We start from the raw sequence: 18,123 nt of genomic DNA on the forward strand, positions 1-18,123 counted from the left end.
CGAGACGCCGCTGGAATCCCAGGGGGCATTCCCGGGGGGCATTCCCGGGGGGATTCCCGATGTTCCCGGGGGATTCCCGATGTTCCCGGGGCATTCCTGCCATTCCTGGGGCGTTCCCGGGGGATTCCCGATGTTCCCGGGGGGATTCCCGATGTTCCCAGGGGGATTCCCGATGTTCCCAGGGCATTCCCGCCATTCCTGGGGCGTTCCCGGGGGATTCCCAATGTTCCTGGGGTGTTCCCGATGTTCCCGGGGGATTCCCGACATTCCCGGGGGATTCCCGATGTTCCTGGGGCATTCCCGATGTTCCCGGGGGATTCCCGATGTTCCCGGGGGATTCCCGATGTTCCCGGGGGATTCCCGATGTTCCTGGGGTGTTCCCGACATTCCCGGGGCATTCCCACCATTCCCAGGGGATTCCTGGCATTCCTGGCGAGCTCCCGGGGCATTCCCGGCCATCCTGAGGAGCTCAGAGCCATCCCGGGGCTCTCCCGTCCATCCCAAGGAATTCCCATCCATCCAAGGACTCTCATTCCCGCCCATCCCAGGGAATTCCTGGATCATTCCATGCGGGTGTTCTCCCATTCCCGCCCATCCCAGGGAATTCCTGGATCATTCCAGGCAGGTGTTCTCCCATTCCTGCCCATCCCAGGGAATTCCTGGATCATTCCAGGCAGGTGTTCTCCCATTCCCGCCCATCCCAGGGAATTCCCGGATCATTCCAGGCAGGTGTTCTCCCATTCCCACCCATCCCAGGGAATTCCTGGATCATTCTGTGGGGGTGTTCTCCCATTCCCGCCCATCCCAGGGAATTCCTGGATCATTCCAGGCAGGTGTTCTCCCATTCCTGCCCATCCCAGGGAATTCCTGGATCATTCCAGGCAGGTGTTCTCCCATTCCCACCATTCCCAGGGAATTCCCGGATCATTCCAGGCAGGTGTTCTCCCATTCCCACCATTCCCAGGGAATTCCTGGATCATTCCAGGCAGGTGTTCTCCCATTCCTGCCCATCCCAGGGAATTCCCGGATCATTCCAGGCAGGTGTTTTCCCATTCCCGCCCATCCCAGGGAATTCCTGGATCATTCCAGGCAGGTGTTCTCCCATTCCTGCCCATCCCAGGGAATTCCTGGGTCATTCCAGGCAGGTGTTCTCCCATTCCTGCCCATCCCAGGGAATTCCCGGATCATTCCAGGCAGGTGTTCTCCCATTCCCACCCATCCCAGGGAATTCCTGGATCATTCTGTGGGGGTGTTCTCCCATTCCCGCCCATCCCAGGGAATTCCTGGATCATTCCAGGCAGGTGTTCTCCCATTCCTGCCCATCCCAGGGAATTCCTGGGTCATTCCAGGCAGGTGTTCTCCCATTCCCGCCCATCCCAGGGAATTCCCGGATCATTCCAGGCAGGTGTTCTCCCATTCCCGCCCATCCCAGGGAATTCCCGGATCATTCCAGGCAGGTGTTCTCCCATTCCCGCCCATCCCAGGGAATTCCTGGATCATTCTGTGGGGGTGTTCTCCCATTCCCGCCCATCCCAGGGAATTCCCGGATCATTCCAGGCAGGTGTTCTCCCATTCCTGCCCATCCCAGGGAATTCCTGGATCATTCCAGGCAGGTGTTCTCCCATTCCTGCCCATCCCAGGGAATTCCTGGATCATTCCAGGCAGGTGTTCTCCCATTCCTGCCCATCCCAGGGAATTCCCGGATCATTCCAGGCAGGTGTTCTCCCATTCCCGCCCATCCCAGGGAATTCCCGGATCATTCCAGGCAGGTGTTCTCCCATTCCCGCCCATCCCAGGGAATTCCTGGATCATTCCAGGCAGGTGTTCTCCCATTCCCGCCCATCCCAGGGAATTCCTGGATCATTCTGTGGGGGTGTTCTCCCATTCCTGCCCATCCCAGGGAATTCCTGGATCATTCCAGGCAGGTGTTCTCCCATTCCTGCCCATCCCAGGGAATTCCCGGATCATTCCAGGCAGGTGTTCTCCCATTCCCGCCCATCCCAGGGAATTCCTGGATCATTCCAGGCAGGTGTTCTCCCATTCCTGCCCATCCCAGGGAATTCCTGGATCATTCCAGGCAGGTGTTCTCCCATTCCCGCCCATCCCAGGGAATTCCTGGTTCATTCTGTGGGGGTGTTCTCCCATTCCCGCCCATCCCAGGGAATTCCTGGATCATTCCAGGCAGGTGTTCTCCCATTCCTGCCCATCCCAGGGAATTCCCGGATCATTCCAGGCAGGTGTTCTCCCATTCCCGCCCATCCCAGGGAATTCCTGGATCATTCCAGGCAGGTGTTCTCCCATTCCTGCCCATCCCAGGGAATTCCTGGATCATTCCAGGCAGGTGTTCTCCCATTCCCGCCCATCCCAGGGAATTCCTGGATCATTCTGTGAGGGTGTTCTCCCATTCCCGCCCATCCCAGGGAATTCCCGGATCATTCCAGGCAGGTGTTCTCCCATTCCCGGCCGGCTCCGGCTGTAGCCGGGGCTCACCCCGAGGTGACGGCGTATTTGATGTGGTTGCTGGTGGTGTAGATGAAGACGCCGCTCTCGTCCCAGGCTCCGCTCTTCACCCGGATGTTCTCATGGATCTGGCACAGAGACTCCAGCTTCCGGTTACACAGCAGGATGGCTGCGGGGGAAGGAAGGGAAAAACCGGGAATGAAGCCGGGAATACAGGCGGAATACAGCCGGAATACAGGCGGGAATGAATCCGGGAATACAGCTGGGAATACAGCCGGAATACAGCCGGGAATACAGGCGGGAATACAGGCGGGAATACAGCTGGGAATACAGGCGGGAATACAGTGGGAATACAGGCGGGAATACAGCCGGGAATACAGCGGGAATACAGGCGGGAATACAGGCGGGAATACAGGCGGGAATACAAGTGGGAATACAGCCGGGAATGGAATACAGGCGGAAATGGAATACAGGCGGGAATACAGCGGGAATACAGCCGGGAATGGAATACAGCTGGGAATGGAATACAGCTGGGAATACAGGCGGGAATACAGGCGGGAATACAGCCGGGAATGGAATACAGCCGGGAACGAATCCCGGAATACAGCCGGAATACAGCCGGGAATACAGCCGGGAATTCAGCCGGGAATACAGCCAGAATACAGGCGGGAATGGAATACAGCTGGGAACGAATCCCAGAATACAGCCGGGATACAGCCGGGAATACAGCTGGGAATGCAGACGGGAATACAGCCAGAAACACAGCTGGGAATACAACCAGGAATACAGGCGGGAATACAGCTGGGAATGGAATACAGCCAGGAATGAATCCGGGAATACAACCGGGATACAGGCGGGAATACAGCTGGGAATACAGGCGGGAATACAGCTGGGAATGAATCCAGGAATACAGCTGGGAATACAGGCGGAAATACAGGCGGGAATACAGGCGGGAATACAGCTGGGAATACAGGCGGGAATACAGCGGGAATACAGGCGGGAATGGAACACAGCTGGGAATACACCTGGGAACACAGCTGGGAATGAATCCAGGAATACAGCCGGAATACAGCCGGGAATACAGGCGGGAATGGAATACAGGCGGGAATACAGGCGGGAATACAGGCAGAAATGGAATACAGCTGGGAATACAGGCAGAAATGGAATACAGGCGGGAATACAGGCGGGGCTCACCGTGCTTGGCCAGCAGGGCCACGTGGGACATGTCGGCCGACCAGATCACGTACTTCACCTTGGAGATCTTCACCGACGACAGAGTCCTGCGGAAAAACGGGATTGGGGAGCCCGAAAATCCCTGGAAGAGCCCAAAAAATCCCAGGGGAGCCCAAAAAAATCCCTGGAAAAGCCCAAAAAACCCTGGAAGAGCCCAAAAAATATTGGAAGAGCCCAAAAAAACCCTGGAAGAGCCCAAAAAATCCCTGGAAAAGCCCAAAAAACCCTGGAAGAGCCAAAAAAAACCCTGGAAGAGGCAAAAAAATCCCAGGGGAGCCCAAAAAATCCTGGAAGAGCCAAAAAAACCCTGGAAGAGCCAAAAAAAATTCCAGGGGATCCCAAAAAACCCTGAAAGAGCCCAAAAAAACCCTGGAAGAGCCCAAAAAACCACCAGGGGACCCCAAAAAAACCCAGGGGATCCATTTTCCAGCCTTTCCCAGATTTCCACAGGAACAGGAAGGATTTGGGGTGGAAAAAGTGGGATTTGGGATGAAAAAAATGGGATTTGGGGGGAAAAAACGGGATTTAGGGGAAAAAAATCAGGATTAGGGTGAGGAAAATGGGATTTAGGAGGAAAAAACAGGATTGAGGGGGAAAAACGGGAATTAGTGTAAGAGAAACGGGAATTAGGATGAGAAAAAATGGGATTTAGGGTGAAAAAAGTGGGATTTAGGGGGAGAAAAAAGGGGATTTAAGGGGAGAAAAAGCGGGATTTGGGAATTCCGGGCGAATTCCCACCTTTTCTGCTGGACATCGAAGAGGGTGACGGAGTCGGAGTCGCGCAGGAGCAAATTCCCGGTGCCGGCGTAGAAAATCTCGTCGCAGTTGGGAACCGGAATCTTCTTGGTGATCTCGTTCTTCAGGTTCTTGATCAGGATCTGGGAAGGAATTCCCGGATTTTGGGGTTTTTTGGGAATGCTGCCAGGGGTTGGGGGGTTTATTCCGGGGTTTTCCTGGGTTTTTTTTCCGACCGGAATCCCCGGAATTCCAGGAATTCCCTGCAGGGATGGGGATCCAACTCTCCCTGAGTCCCTTCAAGTAGTCCCTAAACTCTTTTTTCCATGGAAAAATCATCCCAAATTATCCAATTATTCCCAAATTCCCCACCCTGAGCCTCCCCTGGCCCAGCTTGAGGCCGTTCCCTGGGATCAGATCCCAAATTCCCGCTGGAAAATCCCGGAATTCCCCCTGGATCCCCCTTTTCTCCGGGATGAGCCCCCTCCAAGATCCTCCATTCCCTTTTCCAGCCCCATTCCCGCTTTTCCAGCCCCATTCCCGCTTTTCCAGCCCCATTCCCGCTTTTCCCAGCCCTTTCTTCGGGATGAGCCCCGCCCGGATCCGCCCCTGCCATCCCGGAATTCCCGGAATTCCCGGAATTCCCGGGATCCTCACCGAGTGCATCCGGTCCAGGACGGCGAATCGGTTCCGCGCCACCCACACGGCCGTGAGCCCCGAGGAGCGCTTCCCCTCTGGAGCTGGAATCCAAGATTGAGCCGGGAATACGGGATAAAACCGGGAATCCAGACGGGAATCCAGATTGGGGAATGGGATCGGGATGGATTTGGGATGGGATTGGGATGGGATCGGGATGGATTTGGGATGGGGTTCAGGGATTGGGATGGGATTGCTGGGATTGGGATAGGATTGGGTTGATAGGATTGTGGTTTGGGATGGGACTGGAATGGGATCGGGATGGGATCGGGATGGGGTTCAGGGATTGAAATGGGATTGATGGGATTGGGATGGAATTGGGATGGAATTGGGATGGGATCGATGGGATCAATGGGATCGATGGGATCAATAGGATTGGGATGGAGTTCAGGGATCAGGATGGGGTTCAGGGATTGGGATGGATTTGGGATGGGATTGATGGAATTGGGACAGGACTGATGGGATCAATGGGATCAGTGGGATCAGGATGGAGTTTAGGGATTGGGATGGAATTGGGATGGATTTGGGATGGGGTTCAGGGATCAGGATGGGATTGGGATGGGATCGATAGGATTGGGATGGAGTTCAGGGATTGGGACAGGATTCGGATGAGATTTTATGGGATTGGGATGAGATTTATGGGATTGGGATGAAGTTGATGGGATTGGGATGGAGTTCAGGGATTGGGATGGGATCCATGGGATCATGGAATAGGATGGGATTGATGGGATCAATGGGATCAATGGGATTGGGATGAGATCAATGGGATCGATGGGATCAATGGGATCAATGGGATTGATGGGATCAATGGGATTGGGATGAGATCAATGGGATCGATGGGATTGATGGGATCAATGGGATCAGGATGGATTTCAGGGCTTGGGACGGGATCCGGAGCTTTTCCAGCCGGGATTGGGATTGGGATTGGACCCCGGAGCTGCCCCCGCCCCTTTCCCCGTCCCCGATTTCCCCAGAAAGCCCCAAATTCCCCGGATCCCCCCCCCAGAATCCCGGGATTTTGGGGATCAGAGGAGACCCCAAATTCCCAGCACAATTCCCCCACCCCAGGCTGCTCCAGCCTCGGAGATTCCAGAAAAATCCACAATTTTCCAACAGAAAAAATCCCCAAAATGTGCAATCCCAGGGATTTTCCACAAAAAAAAAATGGAATTTAGGGGATTTCCCCCCCAAAAAAGCAGGAATTTGAGAGATTTTTCCCAAAATTCCAGAGATTTGAAGGATTTTCCCCTCCAGACTTTCCCCTTCTCCCTCCTCCAGCAGCGGAATTTTCCCTTTTCCCTGTTTTTTTTCGGGAGCCAGCTGCTCCTCCAGCAAATCCAGGGATTTGATGGATGTTCCCAATTATCCCAGCTGGACAAAGCTCCCAAAAAAAAATAAACACCAAAAAAAAAAAGGGAATTTTTTGTTTTTTCCCGTTCTCTCCCTCCAAATCCAGCCCAGCAGGGAAATATTCCCCGCTCGGAACCCTCCGGAAAATCCATAAATCCCTGGAAAAATCCCCAGATCCGTCCCCTCTCCCGGCATTCCGTGGCAGGGGGAGCAGCTGGAGTGGGAAAAGGAACAATTTGGGAATTTTTTATCCCATAAAATCCCGGCTGGGAATCGCCAGAAAACAAAAACCCGAGGTGGAATTTGCCGGAAAAACAAGGAAAAGAGGGAAGGAAAAAATTCCTGGGATTGTGGCTTTGAAAGGGTTTTTTTTTTTTTTGGGATAAAACATCCCAAAAAATCCATCTGAGATCCCTTGATCCCGGAAAAAAACAGGGAAAATTCCAGCTGGGATGGAAATTTGGGAAAGGAAAGGAAAATTCTTGCTAAAACACGGATGGGAGGCTGGAAAAATCGGGAATTTTTCAAGGGAAAAGTAGCCAAAAATCCGAATAAAATAAAAAATTGGATTTTTCGGGATAAATAACGGGAAAAAGGGAGATGGGGATGGGAATTCCCGGGATTTCGGGGGGCTGGGGCTGCACCCACCGTCGGGATTTTGGGAATCGGCGTCCTTGGGAATGCTGTACAGGTCGTAGGTGCTGTTCTCCAGGTTGCTGGCACGCTGAGGGAGGGAAATGTGGGATTTTAGGGATCATTCCCAAAAAAAAAAGTGGGATTCGAGGGGTTTTCCCAAGAAAAACGGGGAATTGGAAAAGATTTTCCCAAAAAAATGAGATTTTTCTGGATTTTTTTCCTAAAAAAATGACAATTTAAGGGATTTTTCCCCAGAAAATGAGATTTTAAAGGATTTTTTCCCTGAAAAAATAAAAACTTAATGGATTTTTTCCCAGGAAAAAAGGGAATTTAAGGGATTTTCCCACCACAAAATAAAAGTTGGGATTTGAGAGATTTCTCCCTAAAAAAAATCTCCGATTTGAGGGATTTTTCCACCCCAAAAAAATCAGGAATTTCAGGAATTCCCCCCACCCCCATGTGGAATTTGAGGGATTTTCCCCAAAAAAAGTGGAATTTTTTCCCCCCAAAGATGCGAAATTCCCAGGATTCCTCCCAAAAAAAACCTGAAGGGATTTTTCCATGAAATCAGGAGGAATTTGAGGAATTCCCCCGGGATATTCCAGGTTTTTTTGGGGGAAAACTCCCGGATTTTGGGACTCACGGTGCAGAGGAGCACGGAATTCTCGGCGGGGTTGTAGGACATGCTGAACACCGGGAACTTGGAGCCGCTGGAAAAAAAACGGGAAAAGGGAAAACTTGGAATGGAGGAGATGAAAAAAAATGGGAATTCCTGGATTTGGGGAATTCTGGGTGAAATTTGGGGAATTCTGGGTGAGATTTGGGGAATTCTGGGTGAGATTTGGGGAATTCTGAGTGAGATTTGGGGGATTCTGGGTGGGATTTCTGGAATTTTTAGGGGGAGATTTTGGGAATTTCTGGGTGGGATTTTGGGATTTATAGTCAGAATTTGGGGAAATTCAGAGCTGGATTTCGGGAATTCCAGGTGGGATTTGGGGAATTCCTGTTGGGATTTGGGGAATTCATGTCAGAATTTTGGAATTCCATTGGGGATTTGGGAATTTCTTTGGGGATTTGGGAATTCCTTTGGGGATTTGGGGAATTCCATTGGGGATTTTGGGAATTCCCATTGGGATATTTCAGAAGTTGTGGCTGGGATTTGGGGAATTCTGGGCAGGATTTGGGGAATTCCTGTTGAGATTTTGGAAATTCCCATTGGGATTTTGGGAATTCCCGTTGGGATTTGGGGAATTCCAGTCAGGATTTGGGGAATTCCTCTCAGGATTTGGGGAATTCCCACTGTGATTTGGGGAATTCCTGTTGGGATTTGGGGAATTCTGGGCAGGACTTCAGAAGTTCTGGTCGGGATTTGGGGAATTCTCAGCAAGATTTCAGCAGTTCTGGCTGGGATTTGGGGAATTCCCGCTGGAATTTCGGGAATTCCGGTCGGGATTCTGGGAATTCCGGTCAGGATTCTGGGAATTCCCGTCGGGATTCGGGGAATTCCTGTTGGGGAATTCTCAGCAGGATTTCAGAAGTTCTGGCCGGGATTTGGGGAATTCCTGTTGTGATTTGGGAATTCCTGTCAGGATCTGGGCAATTCCGGTCGGGATTCTGGGAATTCCGGTCGGGATTTCGGGAATTCTGGTCGGGATTCTGGGAATTCCAGTCGGGATTTGGGGAATTCCTGTTGGGGAATTCTCAGCAGGATTTCAGAAGTTCTGGTCGGGATTTGGGGAATTCTCAGCAAGATTTCAGCAGTTCTGGCTGGGATTTGGGGTATTCCCACTGGAATTTCGGGAATTCCGGTCGGGATTCCGGGAATTCCCGTGGGAATGGCGGGAATTGCCGTGCCTGCGGAGCTGCATGACGGCCACGTCGCGGGAGGAGCTGAAGTCGAGCTGCCGCAGGAAGCGATCCTTGACGTAGAACAGGGAATTGCCGTGGACGGCCAGAGCCGGCCGCTCCCGCTCCAGCTTGAACACCAACATCCCTCCGTCGTGACCTGGGAAAAACAACAGGCGGAAAAACAGCCGGAATTACAGCTGGAATGGGGGATACTGAACACCAACATCCCTCCATCGTGGCCTATGGAAAACAACAGGCGGAAAAACAGCCGGAATTACAGCTGGAAAAACAGCTGGATTGAACACCAACATCCCTCCGTCGTGGCCTATGGAAAACAGGCGGAATTACACCAGGAAAAACAGCTGGATTGAACACCAACATCCCTCCATCGTGGCCTATGGAAAACAGGCGGAATTACACCAGGAAAAACAGCTGGATTGAACACCAGCATCCCTCCATCGTGGCCTATGGAAAAACAACAGGCGGAAAAACAACCGGAATTACAGCCGGAATTACAGTGAGAATGAACACCAACATCCCTCCATCGTGACCTGGGAAAAACAACAGGCGGAAAAACAACCAGAATTACAGCCGGAATTACAGTGAGAATGAACACCAACATCCCTCCATCGTGGCCTATGGAAAACAACAGCCGGAAAAACAGCCGGAATTACAGCTGGAAAAACAGCTGGATTGAACACCAACATCCCTCCATCGTGACCTATGGAAACAGCTGGAAAAACAACCGGAATTACAGCTGGAATGGGGGATACTGAACACCAACATCCCTCCATCGTGACCTATGGAAAACAACAGGCGGAAAAACAACCGGAATTACAGCTGGAAAAACAGCTGGATTGAACACCAACATCCCTCCATCGTGGCCTATGGAAAACAACAGGCGGAAAAACAGCCGGAATTACAGCTGGAATGGGGGAGATTGAACACCAACATCCCTCCATCGTGACCTATGGAAAACAGCCGGAAAAACAACCGGAATTACAGCTGGAATATGGGATACTGAACACCAACATCCCTCCATCGTGACCTGGGAAACAGCCGGAAAAACAGCCGGAATTACAGCTGGAAAAACAGCTGAATTGAACACCAACATCCCACTGTCATGGCCTGGGAAACAGCCGGAAAAACAGCCGGAAAAACAACCGGAATTACAGTGAGAATGAACACCAACATCCCTCCATCGTGACCTGGGAAACAGTCGGAATTACAGCCCGAACTACAGCCGAAATTACAGCTGGAATGTGGGATACTGAACACCAACATCCCTCCGTCATGGTCTGGGAAAACCGGCGGAAAAACAGCCAGAATTACAGTGAGAATGAACACCAACATCCCACTGTCGTGGCCTGGAAAACAGGCGGAAAAACAGCCGGAAAACCAGCCAGAATTACAGCTGGAATGTTGGAAATTACAGCCGGAATGCCAGGAATTACAGCTGGAATTCCAGCCAGAATTACAGAAGGAATGCTGGGAAAAACAGCCGGAATCACAGCTGGAATCACAGCTGAAATGTCAGGAATTACAGCTGGAATTACAGCGGGAATTACAGCTGAAATGTCGGGAATTACAGCGGGAATTTGGGATGGAAACGGCGGAGATCGAACACCAGCGCGGCGCCGTCGCGGCCTGGGAAACACCCCCGGAATTCCGGGAATAATGGAATCCTCTCCCAGCCGGAATTCAGGGATTCCCACTGGAATTCAGGGATTCCCACTGGAATTCGGGGATTCCCACTGGAATTTGAGGCTCTCCCAGGTGGAATTCAGGGATTTCTCTGGGAATTTTGGGATTTCTCTGGGAATTTCAGGGTTTCTCTGGGAATTTCAGGGTTTCTCTGGGAATTTCAGGATTCCCACTGGAATTTGGAGCTCTCCCAGCTGGAATCCAGGGATTTCCCGGGAATTCCTGGCTCTCACCGGCAGCGAAGAGGTTGAGGTTGGGATGCGCCGCCAGCACCCAGAACCGGTCGTGGTCGCGCCGGAACGTTTGGACGCCGGTCCTGGAAAGGGGGAGAGGGAAAATCCGGGAATTGCCGGGAATTCCCAGGAATTCCCGAGGCTCCTTCCCGAGGCTGCTGACCTCTTGGACATGTCCCAGACCCGGATGCTCTTGTCCTCGGAATTGCTGAGGATCAGCTCCTGGCGCGGGTGGAAAACGGCGCAGGAAACGTTGTTGTAGTGCCCGCGGCACGTGTCAACCTCCCAGGCCTTGGATTCTGCGGAATTCCGGGGAAAATCCCGGGAAAAGGGGGGGGAAATGTCATGGGATGGGGAAAAATCCCAAGGAATGGGGAGAAATCCCAAGGAAATGAGGAAAAATCCCAAGGAAAAGGGAGGAAAAGCGTTGGAAAAAGGAAAAAAGGTGTGTCCACCTCCCAGGCCTTGGATTCTCCAGAATTCCAGGGAAAATCCCGGGAAAACGGGGGAAAAATGTCATGGAATGGGGAAAAATCCCGAGGAATGGGGAGAAATCCCAAGGAAATGGGGAGAAATCCCGAGGAATGGGGAGAAATCCCAGGAAAATGGGGAAAAATCCCAGGGAAATCAGGAAAAGGCCCAGGGAAATTGGGAGAAATCCCAGGGAAAAATGGGAGGAATGGGGGAGGATTCCCGCTTTTCCAGGGGATCCCGAGGGGTTTGTCCCGGGTTTTCCCGGATTTTCCCGGATTTTTCCAGGTTTTTCTCACCGTTCATCCTCCAGATCTTGACCTGGCGATCGTCGGCGCCGGAGACGATGAGCGGCATCGAGGGGTGGAAGGCGGCCCAGTTCACACCCCGGTCATGGCCCTGAATCCCGGGAAAAAACACCGGGAATGGGCCGGAATTCCAGGAAAAAACACCGGGAATGGGTCAAATCCCAGGAGAAAACACCAGGAATGGGTCAAATCCCGGGAAAAAACACCGGGAATGGGCTGGAATTCCAGGAAAAAACACCGGGAATGGGTCAAATCCCGGGAAAAACCACCAGGAATGGAAGGAAAATCCAGGGGAAAACACCGGGAATGGGGAGGATCCAGGGAATGGTGGGGAAATCCAGGGAAAACCATCAGGAATGGAGGGAAAATCCAGGGAATGGGGCAAAAACCCCAGGGAATGGGTGGGAATCCATGGAAAAACAGTCAGGAATGGGGAAAAATCCATAGAAAAATGGCTGGGAATGGGGGAATCCAGAGAAAAATTGCTGGGAATGGGGAAAATCCATGGAAAAATGGCTGGGAATGGGGAAAATCCAAGGAAAAATGGCTGGGGATGGAGAAATCCATGGAAAAAAAGCTGGGAATGGGGAAAATTCAGAGAAAAATAGTTGGGAATGGGGGAATCCAGGGAAAAGCTGGGCCTGGCTCTGCCTTTCGGTGCTTCCAGGGATTCCTGGGATTCAGGGTTTCCCGGGATTCGGGGATTCCCGGGATTGGGGGATTCCTGGGATTGGGGATTCCCAGGATCCAGGGATTCCCGGGATTCAGGGATTCCCGGGATTCGGGGTTTCCTGGGATTGGGGATTCCCGGGATTGGGGATTCCCAGGGTCCAGGGATTCCCAGGATTTGGGGATTCCCGGGATTGGGGATTCCCAGGATTCAGGGATTCCCGGGATTCGGGGTTTCCTGGGATTGGGGATTCCCGGGATTCGGGGCCGTACCTCCAGCACGTGTTTGACCACGGCGTCGGTGGTGCCGAACAGATCGACCCCGGTGATGCCGCGAACGTCGGAATCCACGGAGCCGGGAGAGAGATTCTTCTTCCGGAGACCTGGGAACAGGAATGGGATCGGGATTGGGAATGGGATTGGGAATGGGATTGGGATTGGGAATGGGATTGAGATTGGGAATGGAACAGGAACAGCCCCAGGATGGAATCCAGGAAAGGATCGGGAATGGATCCAGGATTGGATCCAGGATCAGCCCCCGGATGAGCCCCCAGAGCCCAAAATCCCAGGATTTTTGCCGATTCTCCAAAGGCCAATTCCAGGAATTCCTCAGGGATGGGATCCAACCCTCCCTGAGCCCCTTCCGAGGATTTTTCCCCTTTTCCAGGAGGGATTTTCCCAAATTTCCCACCCTGAGCCTCCCCTGGCACAGCTGGAGGCCGTTCCCTCTTGTCCTGTCCCTGTTCCCTGGGATCAGATCCCAAATCCCCGCTGGAAAATCCCAAAATTCCCCCTGGATCCCCCTTTTCTCCAGGCTGAGCCCCCTGGATCCCCCTCAGGACTTTCCATTCTCTTCTCCCACCCCATTCCCACTTTTCCCAGGAGTTTTTGGGATCCCGATGAAGCCCCACCCCTTTTCTCAGGATTCCCCAGATCCTTTTCCCACCGGACATCGCCCGTTCCCATTCCCAGATTTTCCATGGAATCTCATTGGAGACGTCCCACCCCCATTCCCACCCCAATTCCCGAGGTTTTTCCCGGATTTTCCATGGAATCTCACCGGAAATGTCCCAAACCCTGACGCTCTGCTCCATTCCCACCCCAATTCCCGAGGTTTTTCCGGGATTTTCCATGGAATCTCACCGGAAATGTCCCAAACCCTGACGCTCTGGTCCATTCCCACCCCAATTCCCGAGGTTTTTCCGGGATTTTCCATGGAATCTCACCGGAAATGTCCCAAACCCTGACGCTCTGGTCCAGGCTGGCCGACACCACCAGGTCCTCGCTGGGGTGGAACTGGGCGCACATCACGTAATGATTGTGTCCCGTCAGCACGCTGATCCCGGGAAAAAACATGGAAAAAGTCATGGAAAACACATGGAAAACACATGGAAAACATGGAGGGATACAGGGAGCAGGGTCAGGGCGCTGATCCTGGGAAAAAACGGGAAAAAAACGGGAAAAAAACATGGAAAACACAGGGAAAACTTGGGGAGATACAGGGAACACGGAGAGGGGGCTGATCCCAGAAAAAACATGGAAAAATCATGGAAAACACATGGGAAACACATGGAAAACATGGAAGCATACAAGGAGCATGGTCAGGGTGCTGAGTCCATGGAAAAGTGGGAAAAAAACGGGGAAAAAATGGGAAAAAAAGATGGAAAACACAAGGAAAACACAGGGGGATACAGGGAGCATGGGGAGGGTCCTGATCCCGGGAAAAAATCATGGAAAAACTTGGAAAAACTCATGGAAAACACATGGAAAACATGGGAAATCCAGGGAACACGGTGAGGGCGCTGAGCCAGAGGAAAAATGGGAGAAAAATGGGAAAAAATGGGAAAAAAACATGGAAAAAATGGGGAAATCAAGGGAATACAGTGAGGGGCACTGAGCCAGAGAAAAGAGGGGGAAAAAATGAGGGAAAAACGGGAAAAAACCTGGAAAAAACGGGAAAAAACCATGGAAAACATGGGAAAATACAGGAGCACAGGAAAACTGGGAAAAACCCGGGAAAAACACATGGAAAACACAGGAGAAACTTGGGAAAATCCAGGGAATCCCAACCAGGGCGCTGCTCCCGTGGAAAAATGGGAAAAAACACGGGAGAAAGCAGAATCCCAGGGAATGCTGGGAATTGTGGGGAATTCTGGGGAATGCTGGGGAATTCTGGGAATGCTGGGAATTGTGGGAATGTTGGGAATTGTGGGAATGTTGGGAATTCTCTCACCAGACACAGGTGCGCGACTGCCAGTTCCACACGCGGATGGTTTGGTCGTCGGAGGCGCTCAGGATCCAGGGATATTCCTGGGAAAAGGGGAATTCTGGGAATTCCAAATCCGACCCCAAAATCCCCCCGGAGCCGCCGCCCCACCGGGAATTCCTGGGAATCGATTCCCACCCTGAGATTCCCCTTGGGAAAATTCCCATTTAAAAAATTCCTGTGAAAAAATTCCTATCGAGAATTCCCAGGAGAAAATTCCTGGGAATTGATTCCCACTGGAGATTCCCAATGGAAAAATTCCAAAATATTGATTCCTATTGGAGATTCCCATTGGAAAAATTCCCATGAGGGGATTCCCACTGGGAATTCCCGGGAAAAAATTCCTAAGGCAGGTTTCCCATTGGAAATTCCCATTAATTAAGAGATTCCCATTGGAGATTCCCAAGAGAAAGGAGATTCCCAGCCGGAATTCCCAGCTGGAATTCCCAGTGCTCCCAGCAGGAATTCCCGGTGCTCCCAGCAGGAATTCCCAGCTGGAATTCCCGGTGCTCCCAGCAGGAATTCCCAGCTGGAATTCCCAGTGCTCCCAGCTGGAATTCCCAGTGCTCCCAGCAGGAACTCCCGGTGTTCCCAGCCAGAATTCCCAGTGCTCCCAGCAGGAATTCCCAGTGCTCCCAGCAGGAATTCCTGGTGTTCCCAGCCGGAATTCCCGGGATTCCTCACGTGGTGGAAGAAGGTTGTCCGGATGTAATCCAGGTGCCCCAGGAGGGTGAAGAGGCAGCGCCGCAGTTTGTAATTCCAGACCTGGGAAAAACCGGGAAAAACCGGGAATAAGCTTGGGAATAACCCAGGAAAAATGCAGAAATTACCCCAGGAATAACCTCGGGAATTATCCCAGGATTAAACCAGAAATGACCCAGGAATAACCTGGGAATTACCCTGGGAACAATCTTGGGATAACCCTGAGAATATCCCAGAAATCACCTGGGAATTACTCAGGAATAATCCCAGGAATAACCCTGGGAATAACCCCAGAATTAAACTGGGAATAAACCATGGATTAAACTGGGAATAACCCTGGAATTATCCTGGAATAATCCTGGAAAAACCTGGGAGTAACCCCAGGAATAACCCCGAGAATAAACCTGGGAATTACCCCGGGAATATCTCAGGAATAACCCCAGGAATAACCTTGGGAATCACCCCGGAATTATCCTGGAGAAACCTGGGAATAACCCCAGGAATCACCCAGAAATAAATCTGAAATAACCCCAGGAATAACCCCAGGAATATCCCAGGAATAACCCCAAGAATAACCCCGGGAATAACCTGGGAATCACCCTGGAATTATCCTGGAAAAACCTGGGAATAACCCCAGGAATCACCCAGGAATAACCTTCGGATAACCCCGGAAAAAAACCTGGAATAATGCGGGAATAACCCCGGGAATTCCACTCCGGGAAAGGCACCAGGAACGCTCCATTCCCGCCTTTTCCCCGGGAATTTTTCCCGCTCATTCCCAGATTTCCCCTCCCTTTCCCCAATCCCCAATCCCAAACTTCATTCCCGCAAATCCCAGGAGGGGAAGGAGCTCGGGGCTCATCCCAGGTTTTGGGTTTTTTTGGGAAAAGCCGGAAAACCGGGAATTGCTCACCTTGATTTTGTAGTCGTCGCCTCCGGAGACGAAGAGCGGCTGCTGCTTGTGGAAGTCGATGCCTCGGACGGGCCCTGAGCCGGGAAAAACCTCTGGAATTCCCTGGGAAATCCCGGGAAATCCCCAAATCCTGGAAAATCCCGGGAAATCCCGGGAAATCCGGGGCGGCGGAGGCGATTCCCGCTTTTTTTAACGGATTTTCCCCCTCGTTTTCGCCGCTTTTTGTCCCTTCAAAGCTTCCAAAAAATCGGGAATTGCCGGAATTCCAAGCCTGGATCCGGGTTTTTATGGGATTGGGGAATTTCCCGGACTCAGGGGAGTTCAGGGCATCCCAAAATCCCACCCAGATCCCGGGAATGCTCCTGGGAGCCTTTCCCAGATCCCAAAAATCCTCCCTGGGCAGGAGGGGAATTTCCCTGGATTCCATCCCAAAATCCCCGGGGATTTTCGGGCCAGAATTCCCATTTTTTTGGACGGAATTCCCACTTTTTGGGACAGAAATTTCCAGTTTTGGTCAGGAACTCCAAGTTTGGAGCTGGAATTCCCAGGTTTTTGGCAGCAATTCCCATTTTTGGGCCAAAATCCCCATTTTTTGGGCCAGGAATTCCCATTTCTTGGGCAGTAATTCCCATTTTTGGGGCCATTATTGCCATTTTTGGGCCAAAATTCCCATTTTTCAGTGGGAAATTCCCATTTTTCTGGCCAAAATTCCCGTTTTTCTGTGGGAAATTCCCGTTTTTCCCTGGGGAAAATTTCTCCGGCCGAAATTGCCGCTTTCTGGGCGTTAATTCCCATTTTTGGGCCGAAATTCTCGTTTTTTTGCACCGAAAATCCTCTTTTTTGGGCCGAAATTCCGATTTTTCGGGCCAAAACTCCCATTTTTTGGGCCGAAATTCCCGTTTTTCCAGCCGAAATTCCCGTTTTTCCCTGGGAAATTCCCGTTTTTCCCTGGGAATCACCATCGTGCTCGTCGAATTTGTCGATGAGGGTGCAGACGCGATAATCCCAGAGCTGGATGACGCCGTTGTGGAGGCTGCTCAGCACCCACGGCCGCTTGGGGTGGAAGGAAAGCCCTGGAAAAAAACGGGAAAAAAATCGGGAATCAGCGGGAAAACCAGGCTGGGAATGATGGGGGAAGAATAAAGGATGGGGAATGTGGGAAAAGGATGGGAAAAGAGGGGAAAAACCTTGGGAAAGGAGAGGGAAAAGGTGTGGAAAGCTCTGGGGAGAGGTAAAGAAAAGGCGGGAGAAGGACAGAGAAAATCCTGGGAAAAGCCAAGGAAAAACTGGGAAAAGTGGGAGAAAAAATGGGAAAAGCTGGGAAAAAACTGGGAAAAAACTGGGAAAAGCCAGGAAAAACTGGGAAAAGTGAGGGAATCCCCTGGGAAAAGCCCGAGCCCAGCCCGAATCCCGGGAATTCCAAGGCACCTCCAGGGATGGGATTCAACCCTCCCTGAGCCCCTTCTGATGCTTTTCACCTTTTCCAAGAGGGATTTTCCCAAATTTCCCACCCTGAGCCTCCCCTGGCCCAGCTCGAGGCCGTTCCCTCTTGTCCTGTCCCCGTTCCTTGGGATCAGATCCCAAATTCCCGCTGGAAAATCCCAAAATTCCCCCTCAGGATCCCCCTCAGGATTCTCCATTCCCTTCTCCCACCCCTCCAGACCCTCCCTCCATGCGGGATCTTCCCGCTCCCCTCACAAATCCCCCCCCAAGCCGCTCCCACGCCTCTCCCCCGCTTCCCGCATTTCCCAAATCCCGATTTTCCGCCGTTTTTCCCGGGATTTTCACCTTTAACCCGCGCGGATTTGGTCTCGAACTTGGTCAACATGGCGGCCCCCCCTCAGCCCGGAGCCTCCACGTCAGCACCGCGGAGCCACGCCCATTCTGACGTCACTTCCG

At 52.0% G+C, this 18,123-nt stretch overlaps 2 protein-coding genes across 2 annotated transcripts in view; one reads left to right on the forward strand and one right to left on the reverse strand.

Annotated features, from left to right (window-relative positions):
- COPA (COPI coat complex subunit alpha) overlaps nucleotides 1-18,122 on the reverse strand; it is a 31,573-nt gene extending 13,451 nt beyond the window's left edge. Inside the window, exons 1-17 of the mRNA XM_058860242.1 lie at nucleotides 18,013-18,122; nucleotides 17,184-17,297; nucleotides 16,225-16,298; nucleotides 15,294-15,374; nucleotides 14,577-14,653; nucleotides 13,570-13,679; nucleotides 12,617-12,726; nucleotides 11,666-11,765; nucleotides 11,059-11,194; nucleotides 10,896-10,978; nucleotides 8,965-9,115; nucleotides 7,754-7,820; nucleotides 7,123-7,198; nucleotides 5,086-5,168; nucleotides 4,432-4,571; nucleotides 3,655-3,740; nucleotides 2,491-2,629 (exon numbers count right to left, since the gene is read on the reverse strand). Coding sequence (XP_058716225.1) covers nucleotides 2,491-2,629; nucleotides 3,655-3,740; nucleotides 4,432-4,571; nucleotides 5,086-5,168; nucleotides 7,123-7,198; nucleotides 7,754-7,820; nucleotides 8,965-9,115; nucleotides 10,896-10,978; nucleotides 11,059-11,194; nucleotides 11,666-11,765; nucleotides 12,617-12,726; nucleotides 13,570-13,679; nucleotides 14,577-14,653; nucleotides 15,294-15,374; nucleotides 16,225-16,298; nucleotides 17,184-17,297; nucleotides 18,013-18,052 — 1,667 coding nt within the window. The 5' untranslated portion in view covers nucleotides 18,053-18,122. The remainder of the gene's footprint in view (nucleotides 1-2,490; nucleotides 2,630-3,654; nucleotides 3,741-4,431; nucleotides 4,572-5,085; nucleotides 5,169-7,122; nucleotides 7,199-7,753; nucleotides 7,821-8,964; nucleotides 9,116-10,895; nucleotides 10,979-11,058; nucleotides 11,195-11,665; nucleotides 11,766-12,616; nucleotides 12,727-13,569; nucleotides 13,680-14,576; nucleotides 14,654-15,293; nucleotides 15,375-16,224; nucleotides 16,299-17,183; nucleotides 17,298-18,012) is intronic.
- LOC131590303 (uncharacterized) lies at nucleotides 6-2,484 on the forward strand. Its single transcript, XM_058860243.1, has 4 exons — nucleotides 6-1,041; nucleotides 1,094-1,873; nucleotides 1,926-2,133; nucleotides 2,186-2,484. Exons 1-4 carry the CDS (start codon nucleotides 80-82, stop codon nucleotides 2,477-2,479), a joined length of 2,244 nt encoding a protein of 747 aa, XP_058716226.1. The 5' UTR covers nucleotides 6-79; the 3' UTR covers nucleotides 2,480-2,484.
- Nucleotide 18,123: the final 1 nt, after the last annotated feature.

Source organism: Poecile atricapillus, chromosome 33 (assembly GCF_030490865.1).
Source record: "Poecile atricapillus isolate bPoeAtr1 chromosome 33, bPoeAtr1.hap1, whole genome shotgun sequence".
Taxonomy (NCBI): domain Eukaryota; kingdom Metazoa; phylum Chordata; class Aves; order Passeriformes; family Paridae; genus Poecile; species Poecile atricapillus.

Excerpts from the sequence above, each read along its gene's own strand:
- LOC131590303 (XM_058860243.1), top strand. The coding sequence starts at position 80 with ATGTTCCCGGGGCATTCCTGCCATTCCTGGGGCGTTCCCGGGGGATTC. Across the intron at positions 1,042-1,093 it reads TCCCGGATCATTCCAGGCAG|GTGTTCTCCCATTCCTGCCC; the intron begins GTGTTTTCCCAT and ends CATTCCAGGCAG. Across the intron at positions 1,874-1,925 it reads TCCTGGATCATTCTGTGGGG|GTGTTCTCCCATTCCTGCCC; the intron begins GTGTTCTCCCAT and ends CATTCCAGGCAG.